At 41.1% G+C, this 21,783-nt stretch overlaps 1 protein-coding gene across 6 annotated transcripts in view; it reads left to right on the top strand.

Annotated features, from left to right (window-relative positions):
* The window catches only part of PATJ (PATJ crumbs cell polarity complex component), a 358,862-nt gene that overhangs the window by 315,610 nt on the left and 21,469 nt on the right, over positions 1–21,783 (top strand). For all 6 annotated transcript variants that reach the window (XM_065911864.1, XM_065911863.1, XM_065911866.1 and 3 more), the window contains 4 exons: positions 333–447; positions 1,185–1,222; positions 4,345–4,467; positions 5,217–5,321. In XM_065911864.1, the coding sequence (XP_065767936.1) occupies positions 333–447; positions 1,185–1,222; positions 4,345–4,467; positions 5,217–5,321 (381 nt within the window). The remainder of the gene's footprint in view (positions 1–332; positions 448–1,184; positions 1,223–4,344; positions 4,468–5,216; positions 5,322–21,783) is intronic.

Below are 21,783 nucleotides of genomic sequence, written 5' to 3'. Positions count from 1 at the left end.
TTAGTGTCATTAACTAATCATATGTAAACACTCTGTAACATACTAGGAAAATGTTTCTGATTTCATCTGGCACACAAAAAGCTGAAATTACTGCATGCTTTCTACCTTCATGATTGAAACCACATATAAAAGCACATATAATGGAGAAAGTAGTGGAGCAAATGTTAAATGAGATTATTTAGGGTGATGAGAGAGGCAGTGTGAGTTTTCCTTTTTGTTTTCTTTTTTGGCCTCCACAGAATTTTCTATTACATGGTTATGGTTACTTCAGTAAGTAAAATAGTAATAATAACTATGAATTTCTAAAACTGACCACTGAGTTTCCTTTTCAGGGGAGTCAGCATAGCACACACAGCAGCTTCCATCCTTCCCTGGCTCCTGTCATCACCAGCCTGCAAAACCTGGTTGGCACAAAACGAGCTTCAGATCCTTCCCCCCAAAATTCAGGTATTACTTCAGACACACCATTGCGCAAAACCATCCTGCTACCTAATTTTTTTTAAAAATGAAAAAAAAAAATTTACTGGAGTATAGTTGATTTACAATGTTGTGTTAGTTTCAGGTGTACAACAAAAATGTTTTTAAACCTTTGAACATGTCCACATAAACTTTCTGAAAGCCCTGTTCTAAAGGAAGGAAAGCTATAGAGATCTGTGTTTGGAATATGCCTTAACTTATACTTGAAAAGGAGAAAAGCAGAAATCTAAAGGACTTCATAAAGTAAAACCATTTCCAAAGAGAAAATGTAAAAATTATGGATCACTCAAGGAAGGTCAGAGTGCATATCCCATCATGGGTGGGGCAGGGAAGGGGATCTTTTTAAGTCTTTCCTTGGGTAAAGATATGATTAAGGCAGAAAAATGTACAGTGAGACACAAATGGATCACCCTCCAAGCCATTTACTCACCATATTCCAGGCAGCTGCTGCTATAGTCCATTGGCTTTTGTCAGACTGAATGATTATGGCCACATCTATCTCAAACAGAGAGGATTTGTTAAAAATAGAGGACATAACCCCTGATAGATGGTCACCAGTTAGAATTTTGAGAAAGGGTATAATGCCTTCTTGCCTCAGTATTCTCTCCTTAAAGACCTTAAAAATGATGCCATTTTCATGGGACAATATTATATTCTAGATATGTTATCTCTTACTTTTAAAAAGTTAATTTGTTGCTTCTTTATAGGCACAGATGTGGGACCAAGGACTGTTGAGATAATCAGGGTAAGTCAATGATTTTGTTTTTGTTTTTTCTGATTTGTTTTGGATTTGCATAATGTGTACATCTTCCCCTCAACGCAGTGTATTGGATTGTTAGTGTGCTCATTTAAATTACTGAAGTAAATATATGGTCTATGTAACACAGACATACTTAGAAAAATAAAGCAAAGCACATTCATGACCACCGAATTTTTTGGTGCATCCCATCCACTTCATTTTGTGTACCATGTTTAAGTTTTATAAAAACAAACAAACAAAAAAAATGGTATCAATTAGATGTACTGTTGTAGCTTGCCTTTTTTACTTTACAGCTTGGACTATTAGTCATGCAACTAAGTATTTTTTGACAGCATACGGCATGATTTTTGTCAGTTAACATAGTATTGCATCATATGAACGTGCTATAATTTTTCTTAGCCAATGTCCTCTTATTAAACAAGTAACATATTTCTCAACTTTTGCCATATTTTATAGCAAAATATGTCTTTGTATTTTCTTTTGGCTCGTATCATGGGTATTTTCTTTAGGATTATTTCTTAGAAATGAAATTGTTGGGTCAAAATCCACACTTGTTTTTTAAAGGCTTTTATACATAATGCTAAATTGCTCTCCCGAGAAGACTGTGTAGGATGCATTTCAGTTCATAAAGTCATCAAATCCTAATTTTCAGACTCCTGTGTGATATGCAAAGTGTTAGAAAGCACTTTTATTTTCTCATGCTTATTATTAAATTTGGGATTCAACAAGTAATGAAAAAAATTATGACTTTGTTGTATTCATAGTTCAGCTGTAGTAAAGTGATATCCAGCTTAACTGGGTTCTCTGCACTCAATTATAGTTATGTTTAAAGACACTTTACCGTTTATTAGCTTTATGACCTTTGGCGAGTTACTTAAACTCAATTTGCTCATCTCTAGATTGGGCTTTTAACACCTCACGAGGTAAATCTTGCTGTTTGGATCAATGAGGTCATGCACACAGTGTACTTAGCAGAGTACCTAGTTCATCATGAATGTCCAGGAGGTGAAATCCTTTTTCATTGGCTACAACTTTGACTAAATCTGCCTGATTATTCTAAGTATCTTTCCACCAGAGTGGCAACTCAAATGTTCCTTGGATGGAGAAGTTAAAATGTACCAATATGTGCATAATTATGGATAAATTAAAGAAACATCATAATGAGTTTGAACATAACCAAATTATTCTATAAATTTCTCATTCCAAGATTTATAGCATATCATTTTCTGTTTTCTTAGTCATTTCAGCTGCTTGTTTTTACAGGCTTTTATAAAAAGGCCAGTTCCTACCCACCCTGTTTTTCTACATATAGTCAGAGCAGAAACTTTATAATGAAACGCATCTTGCCATTTGCATGTAGGGCTTTACTATTGATGCATCCAGATGCATATAGAAGCTGGGCACAAACTTTGGAAAACAGGGTGTTGAAGTTTTTTCTCATATGTTTTTTTGTCATTCTGTTCTTTTTCCTTTCTCCAACTTTACCGAGGTAAAATTGAAGCACACTGACCTATGTATATTTTTAAGTGATCAGGTAGAACTACAGAAGCCTTGCAACCCTGTAGGTCCTTTTTCCCAAACCATTCCCCTAACATGTATGTCCTTGTTATCATATGTTCATAGCTGCATAATTTGAGAGCCCTGCCAGACAATGGTATCATCTTGGCTTTAAACTGTCCTACATATTTGAAAGAACTTAAGAAAATTTGTCACTTTTCCCTGGTTCTTTGCATGTCAAGTAACTTGGGATTTTCCCGACCCTGCTGAAGGTTATGCTATATAGACCCTGAAGAATGTTGTTTATGTTTTAGCAGGTATCCACCCAGTTAGGCTCATATTGCAAGTTATGTTACCTTTGGTGAGTGGTGGTTCAAATCTCAGTTCAGTTCCCAAATGTGGGTCAGTCCCTCACGAGTGTGGCTTAGAGTTGAGCTTCAGAATTCTGTGGGTTCACAGGATCCCACTCTCTGACTCTTTCTACTCTAGTTTTCTTTCTTCATTCTCCCACCATCAGGTTTCCTTTTCCTGTTTCCTCTGAGTAGAAAGATGAGTTAACTTCAAAGTTTTAACAATTTGCACCAACTTTATGGGGGTTTCCCAGGTGGCACTTGTGGTGCAGAACCCACCTGCCAATGCAGGAGACACAAGAGACTTGTGTTCGATCCCTGGATCAGGAAGATCCCCCGGAGGAGGAAGTGGCAACCCACTCCAGTATTCTTGCCTGGAAAATTCCATGGACAGATGAGCCTGGCAGGCTGCAGTCCATGGGGCTGCAAAGAGTTAGGTCTTCATTTTAATCCGTAGGAACAAGATGCTATAGGGTATGTATGCCCCCATGTTGAAACTGGAACTTACCATTCGTTCTTTTAGTGATTTTTAAAACACTCACCCTGTGATATACATGTAAGAGAAATCTGGACAAAGGCCAGGGTCGCTTCAGCAGGGTCAGAGTGAGCCAAATGGTCTCACCTAATAATCTTAGGGAACATTTTCAGTCACGTGTTACTTCTCTCTCCAAACTCTGTAGTCACGACAGTGGGCGTCCTTGAAGATCCTTTGTTCTAACTCAGTCCTGCAGCTCCTTCAGAGCCAAGTGTGTTTGTTCACACCCAGAAGAGCATGATATGTGCGGTAATTTAATCATAAACACCATACGAGGGTATACTTGCCAAGTCTGCATCAGAATTGGCCACTGAACAACAGTAGCAGAGGGTTTGCTTTTTTCTTTTTTTTAAAATTTTTACTCCTACTGTTGCATTTTATTGAGCTTTTTCTGTGGTCCAGGACTGTACTATATCACCTCATTTAATCCTCAGATCAACACTGTGAGGTAGGTGGTTTTCTTTCCACTTCACGAAGAGATGGAAGCTCTAAGAGGTTAAGGGACTTCTTAGGACACTGCCCCCCATCCCACTGTCCCAGCTTATTAAGTACTTCAGTTAATGAAGAGCTGAAACACTGATCTTTCTGACTCCCAAAGCACTGAAGTTAACTCCTGTGCTCAGCTGACCTCCTGCGACACAGGAATTTTGTTCAGCAACTCTGGGGACCATCAGGTTGTGGCTCTTTGTTAAACATATAAGCATTGTTTTTCTTCTGTTTTTCAGGAGCCCAGTGATGCCCTTGGAATCAGCATTGCTGGAGGAAAAGGAAGTCCCTTAGGAGATATCCCAATCTTTATTGCCATGATTCAGGCCAGCGGTGTGGCTGCTCGGACACAGAAGCTTAAAGTAAACAGCGGCTGGGGAAGTGCTCACACCATGTGATGGGCTGGGGAGGGAGAGGACGTGGTTGCTGGGGGCAGTTGGTTTAAAATTGGAATTCCAGCAGCCAGCAGAGACCCACACTGTGGGCAAAATGTACTGGAGACAGTTTGTACCTGAAATTCATTATGTCCCTAAGCATATAAAAATATTATTGTTTATATCAAAGCTTCTTAGTGAAAGATGAAATTGCAGCTCATTTGCAAAGCTTCCCATATCCTTTTTAGCACCACGTTCCACCTGAAATTGATTTTCACCTGAGAAAGATTTGACCTTAGAATCTTCCTTCCACCAAAAGCATCAACATTCTTATGATTTTTTTTCCCCATCACGCCTTAATCTTAACTTAGGTAGAAAAAAATAAAGCAGAAAATATTTGGCTTCCTCATTAGAGCTTCATTGAACAGGTAATTTGTGCACCCCACTATTACTAGCAAATGGATGTATGCAACACCACCATTACCCAGGTACAAAAGTGGCCTGCCGGGCCTTTTAATAATCAAATCCGACCCCCTTCTTGTTTCTCTGATTGGTCTGTATTTGGGTGAAAGCCATAAAAATTCCTCATGCTTCTGGAACATGCATACACAGTAGAAACACAGAATCTTCACAATAGCCACAAATGGGAAATATGACTTACAAAGAATTTTAAGCATTCTTCTCAAATTTAATTTTTCTTAATGATAGTGATTTTTCTCCCACTTTTGTATTGCCAGGTTGGAGATCGGATTGTCAGCATTAATGGGCAACCTTTGGATGGGCTGTCTCACGCAGATGTGGTTAATCTGCTGAAGAACGCCTACGGGCGCATTATCCTGCAGGTATTGCGATCAATGGAACTCGCAGCTGGGAGAGGCAGATAAGTGGCGAGCAAAAACGATTGAGCGTCACTGGCAGGAGGCATCACCGCCCAGCAGGGTGCTTGGTGATGTGAATTATGAAGGTTGAAAGCAAGAAATTATTTTTTTTATTCAAAAATTCTTTAATGCCACCCATACAGGCAGTGAGCATGATTATATGAAAGCATAACAAGGGGAGAAAAATTACTCTTTGCTTCACATGATAAATCAACAAGGCTTTTAGCTTCTGGTATTCTTTTGTAAATCCGAGTTTGCATGGAATAGGAAATGATTTCTTTTCTTATACCCCAAAACTGCATCTGAACTGCCCAAGTGCTGTTTCTTCCAGTCCTTTAAAAGACAGGAAAAGTAACAGTGCTTTTTTTCCTGTAGCATAAATGATTGCCAGCACTGCTAAATACTGCATAGTAGTCATCAACTATGACTACTAGGCAGACAATCATATTTCAGCTGTGGTCCCCAAGAGTATTCTCCAGAGGCACAGGGAAATATACCAGAAGTAAAAACAAGGTGTGCTCTTAGTCACCCCTCCTTCTCTTTCAACACTTCAAATATCTCTGAGATTGATGTCATGCACTGCGCTAGAGGCAGCATACTGGCAGCCAGTTTCATTACTGAGCTCCCCCCAAAATCTATGATTATAAACACCATCCTTCTGCAGGGGTAATATTAAATGGTCTATAGGTAAAAAGAATAAAACCCACCATTTAGTATTCAGAGAAAGGGCTAACCAACCCCTCCAGTCATTCTAGTTTTTAAATAATAAGTTCGAATTGAGAAACCGTTACTTTGGCGAGGAACAATTTATGGTGCTTAAGTCTCACCATCTCAGAGGTCTAAGTCCAAAGTGCCAGAACAGACATTTTACAAAAGTCAGTGGCTTTCGACATGTAGGAAGGGAATTGTAAAATACTGCCAGGGGTCGCCAGGGAGTTTATGTGATAGGCAACGTATTATTCAATGATCTGGGTCCCCAAGTTTCTGTTGTACACAAATGGAAACAGTGTGGACTGGGTGTAGAGTCGTAGAGACGGCTTCCTCATGTCCTCATCCTCAGGGGTTACCTGTCATTTCACCTTCCACCCCTCAGTCTCCCTCAGAGCCTGCAAATCCTGGCTTTTTCTTATTTCCAGCTCTTGCCATTCCTTCGAGTTATGCTGACCCCTAGAGGCCATGCAAGTGCAACTCTTCAATCACAGAGCTGTGGCCCATTAGTTGTGCAGGATTTTACCAGGAAGTTGTTTCAAAGGATAACTATGTAAAGGACGGGGGTGGGGATGGGGGGAGGGAGTGGTGGAAGTGTTTCCCTTAGTGGAATCTAGTATTATTGACATTTTTATTTTCCAGTGTAATTTATTCAGCTCCACCTTCTTCACAAAAAAATGAGAAGACACGATGTGAAAGTGTAACATTCACTATGTAAAGTACCTTAAGTGGAAATGAGCTCATGGTCTCCCTATGCAGACTTTAATGCTTCATTCAGCCAAATTGCCACTATTAACATACTTCTGAAGGGATTCCTTATTTTTCCTATTTCTGCATTTTAAGAAAATGACTTTTGGTTTCAAAACATTCTCTTGCGTTAATCACATTAGGTGGTGGTGTTATTGTCTAACAGGTGCTGTTAAAAGCTTAATAGAATCCTTTGGATTGTGACAGTTGTGATCTACACAACACTGTATGTGTATGGGTATGTGTATGGATATGGGTATGGGGCATATGTGCTGCCAAAAGCTTTAGAGGCAGAGCTCGGGAAATTCTTATATCTTGTGTCAGACGCCTTTCAGCTGCTTAGTCGTATTCACTTTAATTGAAACAGTGTGCAAGGAGTGGTACCAGCAATGCAGTATCACAGCTGACTTGTCAGTAGGTGATTATTTTTATCAGGTGAGCCAGCCCAGTGGCAGAGCAGTAGGAAGGTCAGATAATTGTGTCTGATGTTGTGGAAAATACTTCTTGTTGGTGCACATGCAAAGCGATCAGCAACTGCTGATGGCCCGGGGAAGATTAGGTCTGGGTCAGCAGACCTAATGTCTCCACGGGGTGGAGAACGGGAAGAGAGTGGAGGAGACCACCAGCACTCCTGGAAGCTTCTTCCCATAGTTTAAATTGCTAGTGCTAGGTATAGGAAAGAAGCAGCTATTTCTGCCCTTAAAGTCTGATGGTATCTTATTGTCAAATAAAAATTGGTCAGTGGGAATTGATTTGGATATAGGGGTCATTTTAAATATTCTCAACTATATTTGGAGGTATAGTTTGCCTGGTTTTGCCTGGTTTAGCGCTTTTGTCTGTGAATTACCATACAACCTTTTTTGGACAAAGTCAGGTAACCCAGACTCTTATGGAAATTTTTGTTTGTTTTTATCTCTTTCTTTGAGAACACGGAGGATAAAATGAGTATACCAGGGGTTTTTGTCACTACAGGAGCCTGTGGGGCTTTCTCTGGATCCAGACTTTTAGAGTATAGAATGTGGATTAGAGCAGCAGTAACTAAACTAGGAAATACAGGAAGGGTATGTTGGGAGAGAAGAGAACATTGTATTTGGAGGCACCCAAGGTAGAGATATCCAGCAGACAGAGGAAGTGTGCCAAAGCTTGGGGAGACTTCAGTGCTGGAAATGGGATAAAGATAGCCATGCACAGCTTCTTGGGGTTGACATTTCCACTGCGTGACACATTATACTTCGTAGTTATTGGTTGAATAAATGAAACAGGAGAGACAAACACAGAGAACAAGACTTGGAATCAGTAACAACTATGGACAGCAGGAGAAGGAATTTCTTGGCCAACCCGATAGCTTATGCTTTTCTCTTTGAAAGCTTTAGAATGTAGTGTACAGGTATTTTTCTTCTCTTATTTAACTTGCTCACTTATTAATGGACCTTAAGTTAAATTTACTTCATTTCTTGTTTTTTCCTCTTTCTGTTTCTCTTTTTTCAGATTCTCAATGTTGGACGCTGGATCTTCTGAATTAATCCTGTGTCTTATTTTTTTCTGTTTTCATTTTCAGTCTAGGGCTCCCAAGAGAAGTCACTGTTTTGTCTATATTATCTTGAGCATGGCATGTCTCTCCTAACCAGCAGTTGGGCTGTTTTACATCAGTTTTTGTGGGTGTGTGTTCTGGAAGATGCCCTCAAGGACCTCCCAGACACGCTTATTAATCCCCCTGACTTCAGACTCTCTTCTGCTTTCTGAAAAAATTACTTTAGGATATACTCCAACAAAAGAGGAAAGTAAGAGAGAGGGAAACCAGTGGGTCCAATGCTGTGGAACAGGGAAGTCCCAGGACAGCTATGCAGCAGGCAGAGAGAACAATTTATCCAAATTGGAGTAGGGGGACCAGAAGACTCTAAGAGAGATGCCTTTGAATTAAAGAGGGGAAAAAAGAGGGACAGATAGATTACCTTGTATATTTAACTGAATTGGAGGTTTAAGATCAGGTGGAAAGTTTGGGGCTGAATTATTATATAAAAAATTAAACAAAATGAGATTATTATTAACCTTGAGGACAATAAACTTGTACCAAAGGGGGAGACAAATGTAAACATACAACAGTAGTCAGCTCAATATGAATAACATTTATGTAAGCATTTTAAGTCATAATAAAACCAATAGAATGAAATATCATGATGCATGAAATATTAGTAGCATGACAGTCTGAGATGTGTTCATAGGAAAATATGAGAGTTAAATCTTTGAAGTTGAACTAAGATTGTTGGATATTGTTAAAACTACAAAGGTTTAAGTATTTAATACATCTAAAGAAACACAGGAAACAAGTAGAACTTAAAAATATAAAAGGTAAGTGTAAGATTTTGGCAAGCTAAATTTTCATCCATTGGAATAAGTAGTCTATAGATGTGATCAAGTAGTCTATAGACGTGATCAAGATGATAAAGTTCAAAGTAGTCTTATAGAGTGTATTATTTAGCTTATATCTCTAGAATTGAAAAGAGAAATATTCAGTATGTCTCTAGGGAATAAGAGTGTTGAATTTTTTATCATGTACTGTATTACTTAATTTTAAATCATGTGCACACAAAAGGAAATATCCTAGAAAAATAGAAAAGAACCAGGAGTTGAGGTCCTAGACCCTAAAGTGAAAAGAATTTTAAGAACGGCGCACTTACAATGAGACAAAGTAAATAAACCTGTGGGAAGGCAGCCGTCAGATCAATCACCGGCAACCTTTAAAATAATTGATTTCTCTCTTTCGAAGTTGGTAGCCCGTCAGTAGAATGCAAGGGAGTAGTTGGGAGCAAAGGACATAGGAAAAAGGATGGAGGTGATGTTATCTCTGAAAAAGAGGGTAAGGAGTGTTTCAGAGCATTTGAGTCTGATGACTTTCCTTTGAGGATAATCATTTTCTACAAACGAGTAAAGAAGTGATTTTGACATTTGAGAAAAGTGCTTCTCAAACCTCAACATGCTCCAGAATTATCTGGAGGGCTTGTTAAACAGATGCATTGCTGGGTCCCACTCCCAAAGCGTCTGATTCTGTAGGACTGAGGTGGATCCACGAATTTCCCTTTGTAACAAGCTGCCAGGTGTTGCTGATGCTTCTAGTTCAGAGAGCAATCTGAAACCCACTGGGTACTGCATCCTTTCAAAGAAGGCAATGGCACCCCACTCCAGTACTCTTGCCTGGAAAATCCGATGGACAGAGGAGCCTGGTAGGCTGCAGTCCATGAGCTTGTTAAGAGTCAGACATGACTGAGTGACTTTACTTTCACTTTTCACTTTCATGCGTTGGAGAAGGAAATGGCAACGCACTCCAGTGTTCTTGCCTGGAGAATCCCAGGGATGGGGGAGCCTGGTGGGCTGCAGTCTATGGGGTCGCACAGAGTCGGACATGACTGAAGTGACTTAGCAGCAGCAGCAACAGCAGCAGCAGTGCATCCTTTAGAGATGAGCAAAGATTTGCACTGCTCTTTTCTCTATGTCTGGAATACCCATCTCACCCCACCAGCATCCCCTCTTTATAAAGGTACATGTGAATAGTTCTTAACCTTGATCACCCAATCAAATCGCTGACTCTAGTACAGTTCCTGGGTCTCACTCCATGGAATTAATTGGTCTGGGATGTGGCTTGAACACTGGAATATTTTAAAGCTTCCCACATGATTTATTATGTAGCCAGGGTTAAGACCAGCTATCTGTGAGGGTTCCTTATGGGTCAAAAGCCAAGTGGTGCCAGAATGGGTGTGATAAACTTCAGGAAAAGGACCAAGAGCTAACGGTTTGAAAGTTGAAGTGATGACCTCAGGTAAGTTCTGTAGGACATGTAGGTTTTAGTGCTCTTCAGCTTCCTCTAGGAAACTGGATCATTGCTCCTTTCTTCCAAGATTGCTGTGAGGATTAAATGAGTTGTAACATTTAATGAAAATAGTGGATTGTAAGTGTTAAGCATTAAACAAAGTGGAAAGTGAAAGTGTTAGTCTCTCAGTCATGTCTGACTCTTGGCAGCCCCATGGACTGCAGCCCTCCTGGCTCTCCTGTCCATGGTATTCCCCAGGGAAGAATACTGGAGTGGGTTGCCTTTTCCTCCTCCAGTGGATCTTCCCAAACCAGGGATTGTACTGGGGTCTCCTGCATTGGCAGGCAGATTCTTTACTGTCTGAGCTACCAGGGAAGCATTAAATGAGTGATTCTTTATTGCTGTCTGTCTATCATTGCTTCCCAGGTGGCACTAGTGGTAAAGAACCCACCTGCCAGTGCAGGAGACCTAAGAGACGTGGGTTCGATCCCTGGGCTGGGAAGATCCCATGGAAGAGGAATGGCACTCCAGTGTTCTTGCCTGGAGAATCTCATGGGCAGAGGAGCCTGAAGGGCTACAGTCCATGGATTCACAAAGAGTCTCACACGACAGAAGCAACTTAACACGCACTTTATTACTCTCATTATAATAACATTGTCTTGAAGTCAGAGGATGCTAAAATTCCTCTTAAAATCCTAGAAGTGTGGTGATTTTCTAGGGGGCATTTGAGATGTGTGCCATCAGATGGTGATGTGGCCAAGTCACTTGGCTGCTTCTTACTCGATTCCAAACTTAAAACTCTTGACACTTCAGACCGTATTTTTAAAACAGATACATTAAAATCAGTGTGTTCTGATGTTACTAGAATCAGTGTCACTAGATTCTAAATAAAAGCTTTAATCAGATGTGCTTTCTACTCCATTAAGTTACACCAAATGCCAGGCATGGGACAAAACAAGCTCATTTTGATTGTTCTATAATGTGCCCTCATCTTAAGATGCTGACTTTCTCAGGGGTCACCTTAACTTGATTGACAGTCTTTCTCTATGTCTCTAGTGTATTTGTACTGTAGATCTAGTATGCAGGTTGGGCATGAGTGTGGAGTTTGTGTTTAGTACTACAAGATTTTGTTGTTGTTGTTTAATTGCTAAGCCATGCCTAACTCTTTTGTGACCACATGGACTACAGTCTACCAGGCTCCTCTGTTCATGGGATTTCCCAAGCAAGAATACTGAAGTGGGTTGCCCTTTCCTACTCCAGGGAATCTTCCCGACCTAGGGATCAAACCTGTGTCTCCTGCATTGCAGGAGGATCCTTTGCCACTGAGCCACCAGGGAAGCTCATTATAAGATTTGGGTCCTAACAAATCTAAAGGCTAATCTCATTCCTTTACAAGACCAGCAAGTCAGGAAAGTTCTAGGCAAGAAGCTCAAGCTTTTATACATTGTAATGTCCTGGATGTACATTTGATGCAATGTAAATACTTAGCTGGAACATATTTTCACTTCTCAATTCTTCAAAACATAGTCCACCCCAAACCTGTTTTAGAGCAAATGCCCTTATCCTCGGGTCTATGCAATAAAGACTTGTGTTTTATTATTCAATTAGAAAATGTACCAACATACATGGTTCTGATATAGAACATACAATTCCGATTGAATGTAGTTTTGTTTATAACAAAAAAATTATTAAATGCCACAAGGACCTAAGTAAGGCATGAAGAGAGAGTATATCAGAACAGAAACCTTCCTAAGGCCAGGTTTTGAGGAGACAAAAATCTAAGGAAATAAATATTGAAGGAGAAATGCTCTGGGAGAGGGGAATTCATTTGGAGGGGGAAACATGGAGTGGGGGGTTGGGGCAGTTGGAGGGGGAAACACGGAGTGAGGGGTTGGGGCAGTTGGAGGGGGAAACACGGAGTGAGGGGAAAATTCATTTGGAGGGGGAAACACGCTTATTGGTTCTTCCTCTTCCAGGGATTCGCAGGTCTCTCTTTGTTCCATAAGTCGAAAGGATAAGGCCTCTTCCCCATCCTTCATTTCACACATCTTGCCCTCATGTGGAGTGACTCCCTCCTTCTCTTCTTTCCTTTCACGAGTCTCCCCCTCCTCAGGTGAAGTGATTTCCTCCTCTTCCTCCAGATCAATATTCTGCCCCTCCCGAGGTAGGGAAGCTTCCTTTTCTTCTCTGAAGTCCATGGTCTCCCTCTCCTCAGGGGAAGAGACCTCCTCCTCCTCTTCCTTTGGGTCAGTGGCCTCCCTCTGCTCAGGAAGACATTTACTGAATGTTTGACCCTAACACGGTTGTGGAGATACGAGAAAACAAAGTGCTTCCATTAAGTGTCTGGTGAGTCTAAGCTGGTGAACCCACACGGCAGCTTAGGACACTCCATTAATTTAATACGTGTATCCCCGTCACCCAGCAGTTCCATATCTAGTTCTCCATCTTAAAGAGCCTCTCTTGGGATGCTTATCACAGCACCATGTGCATCAATGTGGAGAAACAGAGACTTAGAGGACCTGCAGGTTTTGAACCAGGTTAATGACTGTGAAGCGTAAGTGGGAGCAAAGAGCACATCTGCCTCCTCCAGGCCCCTGGGGGCCTGAGGGATGAGGGGAAGGGTTGCTGACCTGAGTGATGTAAATGGGCCAGACCATAGGTTGTGGGTGGGTCCTACAAGTTGGAGCTCGCCCTCGCCAGGTCCAAGGACTCCAGGCACCACGGCTCTTTCAGGTTGCACAGACCTTAGACCTCATCAGCTCGGGACCCAAAAGCCTCCCTGCCTTACCCCAGAATCCCTGTCCATTCCCCCACCCCCTCTCCACCTAGAATGTCCCTGTCTGCCTCTGACATTAGGTGACAGCATTGACCAGCCTGCTTGTTGCAGGGTGAGGAACACATTTGCTGTCCTCGGAACCTACCATGGAAGTTTGCACCCAGTAGTTCAAGATTTACTTTAAACAACAACAACAACAAAAAGAGCAAACCTCCTTAGCCTGTTTGCTTTCCCTTCCTCACAAGTTAAACACACAAATTAAGCCCTCTTCCAGTCTTACCTCCATATCTGGTCCCTGGTGTTGCTGGGCGAAGAGCACTTCAGACAGCAGGGCTGAACCAAGACTCAGACCAGGACTCTGTCTCCTCAAACTTGTATCTAGCTGAGCATACCTTTCCAAGATCAGATTATCTCCTTCTACAAGTCTGGGAGACCAATCAACTCTTCATGCAGATGCCTTGGGGCTATCAAGTCATTCTGGGGATGATAGGCTTATCTCTGTTTCTCTGCAAAAGACCAAACTATCAGTGAAAATCCTTCCCATTTCCTATCCAGCCCCTTGTATTCCACTTCTGAAAAATAGGCAGGAGCTGGGGGATCCTAAGTTGCTCCTAGGATTTAATATTATCAGTTGTCCCAAGGCCCTTTTATTTCAGGGTAGGGATCAAGCAAGAGGTCTTACCACCCTGTGAGATGGTGCTGCCAAATGTTTTTGTATTTTCTAGCTAAATAAAATATTTAACCTTTACCCAAATAGAACTATGACTTCGGTTTCACAGTTTATATGAGATCCTGAAAGTTTATTAAAGTTCAAAAACTTTCTTCCTAGAGCATCCATAGAGTGTGTATTTCCTACTTCCCAAACCTTATCCATGTAGTACTGGGGGGGAAGGGTGCATCTTTCCTTCCTGTTGCTAAGCACCCACTGTGAAGTTCAGCTCTGCTTTTAGCTGCTTGTTTGACTCTGCCCTTCACTCTTCCTGGTTCCATGTGTAGACTCTAGTTCATTATATGCGGGATGAGGCATGTCTCCTGGTGTGAGGGTCCAAGACCAGGTCTGCGCTCTTTCACCAGGTGATTTGCCTCACACCACATGGGTTTTCCAGGTGACACTAGTGGTAAAGAACCCACTTGCCAATGCAGAAGACATAAGAGATGCAGGTTCGATCCCTGGGTCCTAAAGATCCCCTGGAGGAGGAGAGCATGGCAGCATGCAGTGTTCTTGCCTGGAGAATCCCATGGACAGAGGAGCCTGGTGGGCTACCATCCACAGGGTCACAAAAGAATCAGACATGACTTAGCAACTGAACAACAACAACTACAACATGGGAATTCCCTTCACCATATCCTAAATCCATACAGTTTGAGTCTCTACTTGAGGGCTTGCTTTGCGGGGGCTCATGTCCTAACCAGCTGAGCCTTTCATTCTGTAACTGCCTTAGTTGCTAGACTTTTTTCTTCTTAAAAAGACCCCAAACCAATCTCACTCTGTTCTGTGGAAATTCAGAAAATCAAACCCCATGTGCTCTATTCCTTAAGAAGGTTTTAGGTTTATTCATTTATTCATTCCAAGAATGCTTATTAAGCAATCGCTGTATGCCAGGTACCTTCACACTTAGTAGCTGTCCTTATCCTCCTGAATCCTGTGATTGGGTGGGACAGACTATTCAGTCTGTTTAGTCACTCAGTCGTGTCCGACTCTTTGCGACCCCGTGGACTGCAGCATGCCAAGCCTCCCTGTTCATCACCAACTCTCGGAGTTTACTCAAACTCATGTTCATTGAGTCGGTGATGCCATCCAACCATCTCATCCTCTGTCATCCCCTTCTCGTCCTGCCTTCAATCTTTCCCAGCATCAGGGTCTTTTCCAATGAGTCAGTTCTTTGCATCACGTGGCCAAAGTATTGAAGTTTCAGCTTCAGCATCAGTCCTTCTAATGAATATTCAGGACTGATTTCCTTTAGGATGGACTGGTTGGAAAGACTGTTAACAATCATACAAATACGTATTAATATCATGACAATTTGTGAGGAATATTCAGAGTGCTACAGAGAAGAAAACAGGAAAAATTAAACATAGGTAATCAAAGAAGGTTGGTATAATAGAAGTGACTTTTAAGCTGATGCCAGGCAACTGGTTTGGCTTCAGGGGGTGGTTGGGTGGGGGGAGGGACTCCAGGCAGAAAGAACTGTGGAATGTGGGGAGGAGGGGATGATATAGATGGGATTAGAGGAGTAATTCTGGGAAGGACACTTGCATAATTAGGGAGTCTTAATGTTATTCCATGTACAAAGAGAGACCACTGAAAGGATTTAAGCAGGGGAGGGTCATTATCCATTTTATATTTCAAACAATAACTGGCTATTGTGTAGAAGAGAGTAAGTGGGGATTCCAGGTAAAAGGCAACCAATGATGATGGATTGAATTAGGACAGTCACTAGGGAGATGAAAAGAAAGCAGACTTGAAGAGTATTTTGGAGGCAGAGTCCAGAGGATTTGGTGGTAGATTATTCAGAATAAGCATCAGTATGGTTAGCATCCTAGCACCTTTCCAGCTGGGCAGTCAGCAGCCAGCAATCATGTATTTTCAAGATTATGCCTGGTGGGTTTCTAATTAGGCAGCTGGAGGTGCTATCTACTCAGAAGAGGAAAACTAAAAGGAAAATAAGTTGAAGGGATTTGGTGGTTGGATCAAGAATTTTGGATTTAGTTGTATTAATTTTAATAAGGCTTTGAGGTATTAAAATGCAAATATTGAGTTGGCAATTGGAAGCAACAAACTAAGCTGGGAATTGTCAGCACATCATTGGAATTTAAAGCTCTGGGAGTGTGGATGCTGTACCCTCGACCCTGAGTGTACAAATGGGAAGCGGCCAGGCCTGAGCCATGAGGGGTGTGTAGACTAGCAGAGACAGAAGAGGGGCCCAGCAACAGGAGGAAAGCCAGAGATGGGGTCATGAAGTCTGGGTCAGACACTGGGGCTGGCAACTGGAATGGAGTGGGCTTTTGAAAATGATGTAGGCTGAGGATAGGTAGGATTATTTAAGTCACATGCAAAGACTACACTACACTTGCTGGGGAGGAAAGGAAAAAAAAAACTGGTGGGAAGTGTAGAGCACAGTTTGTCATTTTCCTTTTTGTTGTTTATGCTAAATATCCCCCCAATTCATTCATTCTTTATATGATAGTATTTCCAGAATATCTTATAACTTATGCAAAACAGTGTTTTCCCCCAGAATAGGATGCTTCACCCCAAATGTGTTCTGATCCAGCCAGGGCCAGCCTGTGGCTTTCCTTTCTAAGTATTCTATTAGCAGATGCAACTAAGCTTACTTATTCCTAATTCGGTAGTCATGCCCTCTGTTGGCTTATCCTGAAACTGCAATCCAATCAAGCTCTTGCCCTGCTGTTAGGTAAAGTCCTTTCACCGAATTGTATCTGTTCAGTCTCTCAGTCCTGTCTGACTCTTTGTGAACCCATGGACTGCAGCACGCCCGGCTTCCCTGTCCTTCACTATCTCATGGAGTTTGCTCAAACTCATGTCCATTAAGTCGATGATGCCATCCAACCATCTCATCCTCTGTCACCCCTTTTCCTCTTGCCCTCAGTCTTGCCCAGCATCAGGGTCTTTTCCAGTGAGTCGGCTCTTCAAATCAGGTGGAAAAAGTATTGTAGCTTCAGCTTCAGCATCAGTCTTTTCAAGGAATATCCAAGGTTGTTCTCCTTTAGGATTAACTGGTTTGACCTCCTTGCTGTCTAAGGAACTCATCTGTCCTTGTGTGCTAATATCATCTAGAACAGAAGCAAGCGTAGCCCAGGAGCCCTTGAGAAAGAAGTTCTGATAACTAGTTGAGGTAGAAGACAATTCCAGATTAAGCAGACAAGGCAGGTTTTTTATGAATCCTGTTTAGCAGGTGAAAAAACTGAAACTTAAGCATAGTACAATTTAAGTGGCAAAAACAACTTCAGATCTTCATTCTATCAGAGCTATACCATATTTCTTAATTCTTTGCAGTATTTTTGTAGAATAGAAATATAACTGATTATTTACATGTCAGTTCTATACTTCTGTTTGTATGCGTGCTCAGTCCCTCAGTCATGTCCGACTCTTTTTGACCCCATGGACTGTAGTCTGCCAGGCTGCTCTGTCTATGGGATTTCCCAGGCAAGAATACTGGAGTGGGTTGTCATTTCCTATCCTGGCGGATCTTTCTGACCCAAGGATCAAATCTGCATCTCTTACTTTGGCAGGCAGATTCTTTACCACTGCACCACTTTTTGTTTGTGCCATACTTTTGTTTGGGACCATCTAACTGCGAATCAGTGAAGAAGAACTTGAGAACCCCTCGATGAAGGTGAAAGAGGAGAGTGAAAAACCTGACTTAAAACTCAACATTCAAAAAACTAAGATTATGGAATTTGGTCCCATCACTTCATGGCAAATAGATGGGGAAACAATGGAAACAATAATAGACTTTATTTTGGGGGCTCGCAAATCACTGCAGATGGTGACTGCAGCCATGAAATTAAAAGACACTTGCTTCTTGTAAGAAAAGCTATGACAAACCTAGGCAGCATATTAAAAAGCAGAGACATAACTTTGCTGACACAGGTACATCTAGGTAAAGCTATGGTTTTTCCAGTAGTCATGTATGGATGTGAGAGCTGGTAAAGAAAGCTGAGCAGTGAAGAATGAATGCTTTTGAACTGTGGTGTTGGAGAAGACTCTTGAGAGTCCTTTGGACTGCAAGGAGTTCAAACCAGTCAATCCTAAAGGAAATCAATCCTGAATGTTCATTGGAAGCACTGATGCTGAAGCTGAATCTCCAATACTTTGGCCACCTGATTTGAAGAGCTGACTCATTGAAAAAGACCCCGATGCTGGGAAAGATTGAAGGCAGGAGAAGGGGACAACAGAGGACAAGATGATTGGATGGCATCACTGACTCAATGGACATGAGCTTGAGCAAGCTCCAGGAGATGGTGAAGGACTGGGAAGCCTGGCATGCTGCAGTCCATGGAGTCACAAAGAGTCAGACACGACAGAGCGACTGAACAACAACAGCAACAAACGCAAATCACAGGAAATCAAGAGATATTCTTTGATTCATCAAATATTACTTGAACACCTATGTAGACATGTTCTACATAAGGGGGATATGGTGGTGAATAAAACAGAGAAGCTTCATGTCCTCACATTCTAATATGAAGTGATAAGACAAGACAGGGCTTCTCTTGTGGCTCAGCTGATAAGGAATCTGCCTGCAATGCAGGAGACCTGGGTTCGATCCCTGGGTTGGGAAGATCTCCTGGAGAAGGGAAAGGCTACCCACTCCAGTATTCTGGCCTGGAGAAGTCCATGGACTGTACAATCCATAGGGTTGCAAAGAGCCAGACACGACTGAGTGACTTTCACTTTCACACTTTCAAGACAAGACAAGGCAAAATACATGTAGTTAATTAGATAGTAATGGTAGTAAGAAAACATAAAGCAGGGAAGGAAGAGATTGTTAAACAAAATTAAACTGAGTAAATTTGAAGGTCTGTTTGTCTTTATTCAATGATTCATGATTATTATTATTCATGAATTATTATATTTATCACTATTCATTGTTATTCATGAATTATTATTATTCATGATAACTGGGATGCATCCCATTTATCAAGTAGAATGGTACTCCAAGGTTCTATACAAAAATGGAAGGCTTTTATAGGAAGGAAGGTGGGACAAGGAAGTTAAAAGAGTGGATTATTTCAGGCAGGACTTATCAAGTAGATTCTCTGATTGGTCTTGATGAGGAAATTCCAGACTGATTGGTTTAAAATTCCACTCCAAGGAGCAGCTGAAACTGCAGTTAGGTTAGGTGTTAAGTCCTTGGAGAGCTTAGCATATGTGGCTCTATTTTGGGCCAGTTTCTTTTCTTTTTTTTTTTTTTACTCATTTTTTTAAAAAGTGTATTTATTTTTTATTGAAGGATAATTGCTTTACAGAATTTTGCTATTTTCTGTCAAACCTCAACATGAATCAGCCATAGGTATACATATATCCCCTCCCTTTTGAACCTCCCTCCCATCTCCCTCCCCATCCCACCCTTCTAGGTTGATACAGAGCCCCTGATTGAGTTTCCTGAGCCATACAGCAAGTTCCCATTGGCTATCTATTTTACAAATGGTTGTAAGTTTCCATGTTACTCTTCCCATACATCTCACCCTCTCCTCCCCTCTCCCCATGTCCATAAATCTATTCTCTGTTTCTCCATTGTTGCCCTGTAAATAAATTCTTCAGTACCATTTTTCTAGATTCCTTATGTATGTGTTAGAATATGGTATTTATCTTTCTCTTTCTAACTCACTTCACTCTCTGTATAGTAGGTTCTAGGTTTATCCACCTCATTAGAACTGACTCCAATGCGTTCCTTTTTATGGCTGAGTAATATTCCATTGTGTATATGTACCACAACTTCTTTATCTGTTCATCTGTCCATGGGCATCTAGGTTGCTTCCATGTTCTAGCTGTTGTAAATAGTGCTGCAGTGAACAATGGGATGCATGTGTCTTTTTCAATTTTGGTTTCCACAGGGTGTATGCCTAGGAGTGGGATTGGTTTTACTCCTAGTTTTTTAAGGAATCTCCATACTGACTTCCATAGTGGCTGTATCAATTTACATTCCCACCAACAGTGCAAGAGTGTTCCCTTTTCTCCACACCCTTTCCACCATTTATTGTTTGTAGACCTTTTGATGAGGACCATTCTCTAATAGCGTTTCTCTAATAATGAGTGAGGAGGAAATGGTAGCCCACTCCAGTGTTCTTGCCTAGAGAATCCCGTGGACAGAGGAGCCTGGTGGGCTGCTGTCCATGGGGTCGCACAGAGTTGGACACGACTGAAGCGACTCAGCAGCAGCAGCAATAATGAGTGATGTTGAGCATCTTTTCATGTGTTTGTTAGCTATCTGTGTGTCTTCTTTGGAGAAATGTCTGTTTAGGTCTTTTCCCCACTTTTTGATTAGGTTATTTGTTTTTCTGGTATTGAGTTGTATGAGCTGCTTGTATATTTGGAAATTAACCCTTTGTCAGTTGTTTCATTTGCTATTATTTGCTCCCATTCTGAGGGTTGTCTTTTCACCTTGCTTATAGTTTCCCTCGCTGTGCAAAAGCTTTTTAAGTTTAATCAGGTCCCACTCGTTTACTTTTATTTTTACTTCCGTTACTCTCGGTGGGTCATAGAAGATCTTTCTTTGATTTATGTCATTCTGAGTGTTCTGCCTATGTTTTCCTCTAAGAGTTTTATAGTTTCTGGTCTTACATTTAGGTCTTTAGTCCATTTTGAGTTTATCTTTGTACATGGTGTTAGGAAGTGTTCTAATTTCATTCTTTTACATGTAGCTATCCAGTTTTCCCAGCACCATTTATTGAAGAGGATGTCTTTGCCCCATTGTATATTCTTGCCTCCTTTGTCAGAAATAAGGCACCCATAGGTGCATGGGTTTATTTCTGGGCTTTCTATATTGTTCCATTGGTCTGTATTTCTGTCTTTGTGCCAGTACCATACTGTCTTAATGACTGTAGCCTTGTAATATAACCTGAAGTCAGGAAGCTTGATTCCTCCAGCTTCATTCTTCTTTCTCAAGACTGCTTTGACTATTTGGGGTCTTTTGTGTTTCCATATGAATTGTGAAATTTTATGTTCTAGTTCTGTGAAAAAATGCCATTGGTAATTTGATAGGGATTGCATTAAATCTGTAGATTGCATTTGATAGTATCATCATTTTCACAATATTGATTCTTCCTACCCAGGAACATGGAATCTCTCCATCTGTTTATGTCATCTTTGATTTCTTTCATTAGTGTCTTACAGTTTTCTGTATACAGTTCTTTCATCTCCTTAGATAAGTTTATTTGTAGCATTTAATTCTTTTTGTTGCAGTGGTGAATGGAATTGATTCCTTAATTGCTCTTTCTGATTTTTCATTGGTAGTATATAAAAATGCAAGTGATTTCTGTGTATTGATTTTGTCTCCTGCAACTTGCTATATTCACTGTTTAGCTGTAGTAATTTTTTGATACTATCTTTAGGGTTTTCTATGGAAAAGAAATGCAAAAAGGCAAATGGTTGTCTGAGGAGGCCTTACAAATAGCTGTGAAAAGAAGAGAAGGAAAAAGCAAAGCAGAAAAGGAAAGATATTCCCATTTGAATGCAGAGTTCCAAAGAATAGTCAGGAGAGATAAGAAAGCCTTCCTCAGTGACCAACACAAAGAAATAGAGGAAAACAACAGAATGGGAAAAACTAGAGATCTCTACAAGAAAATTAGAGATACCAAGGGAACATTTCACACAAAAATGGGTTCAATAAAGGACAGAAATGGTATGGACCTAACAGAAACAGAAG

Source organism: Muntiacus reevesi, chromosome 1, assembly GCF_963930625.1.
Source record: "Muntiacus reevesi chromosome 1, mMunRee1.1, whole genome shotgun sequence".
Taxonomy (NCBI): Eukaryota; Metazoa; Chordata; class Mammalia; order Artiodactyla; family Cervidae; genus Muntiacus; species Muntiacus reevesi.
The sequence above is the reverse complement of the archived record's forward strand: the minus strand, read 5'-3'. Positions and strand labels throughout refer to the sequence as shown.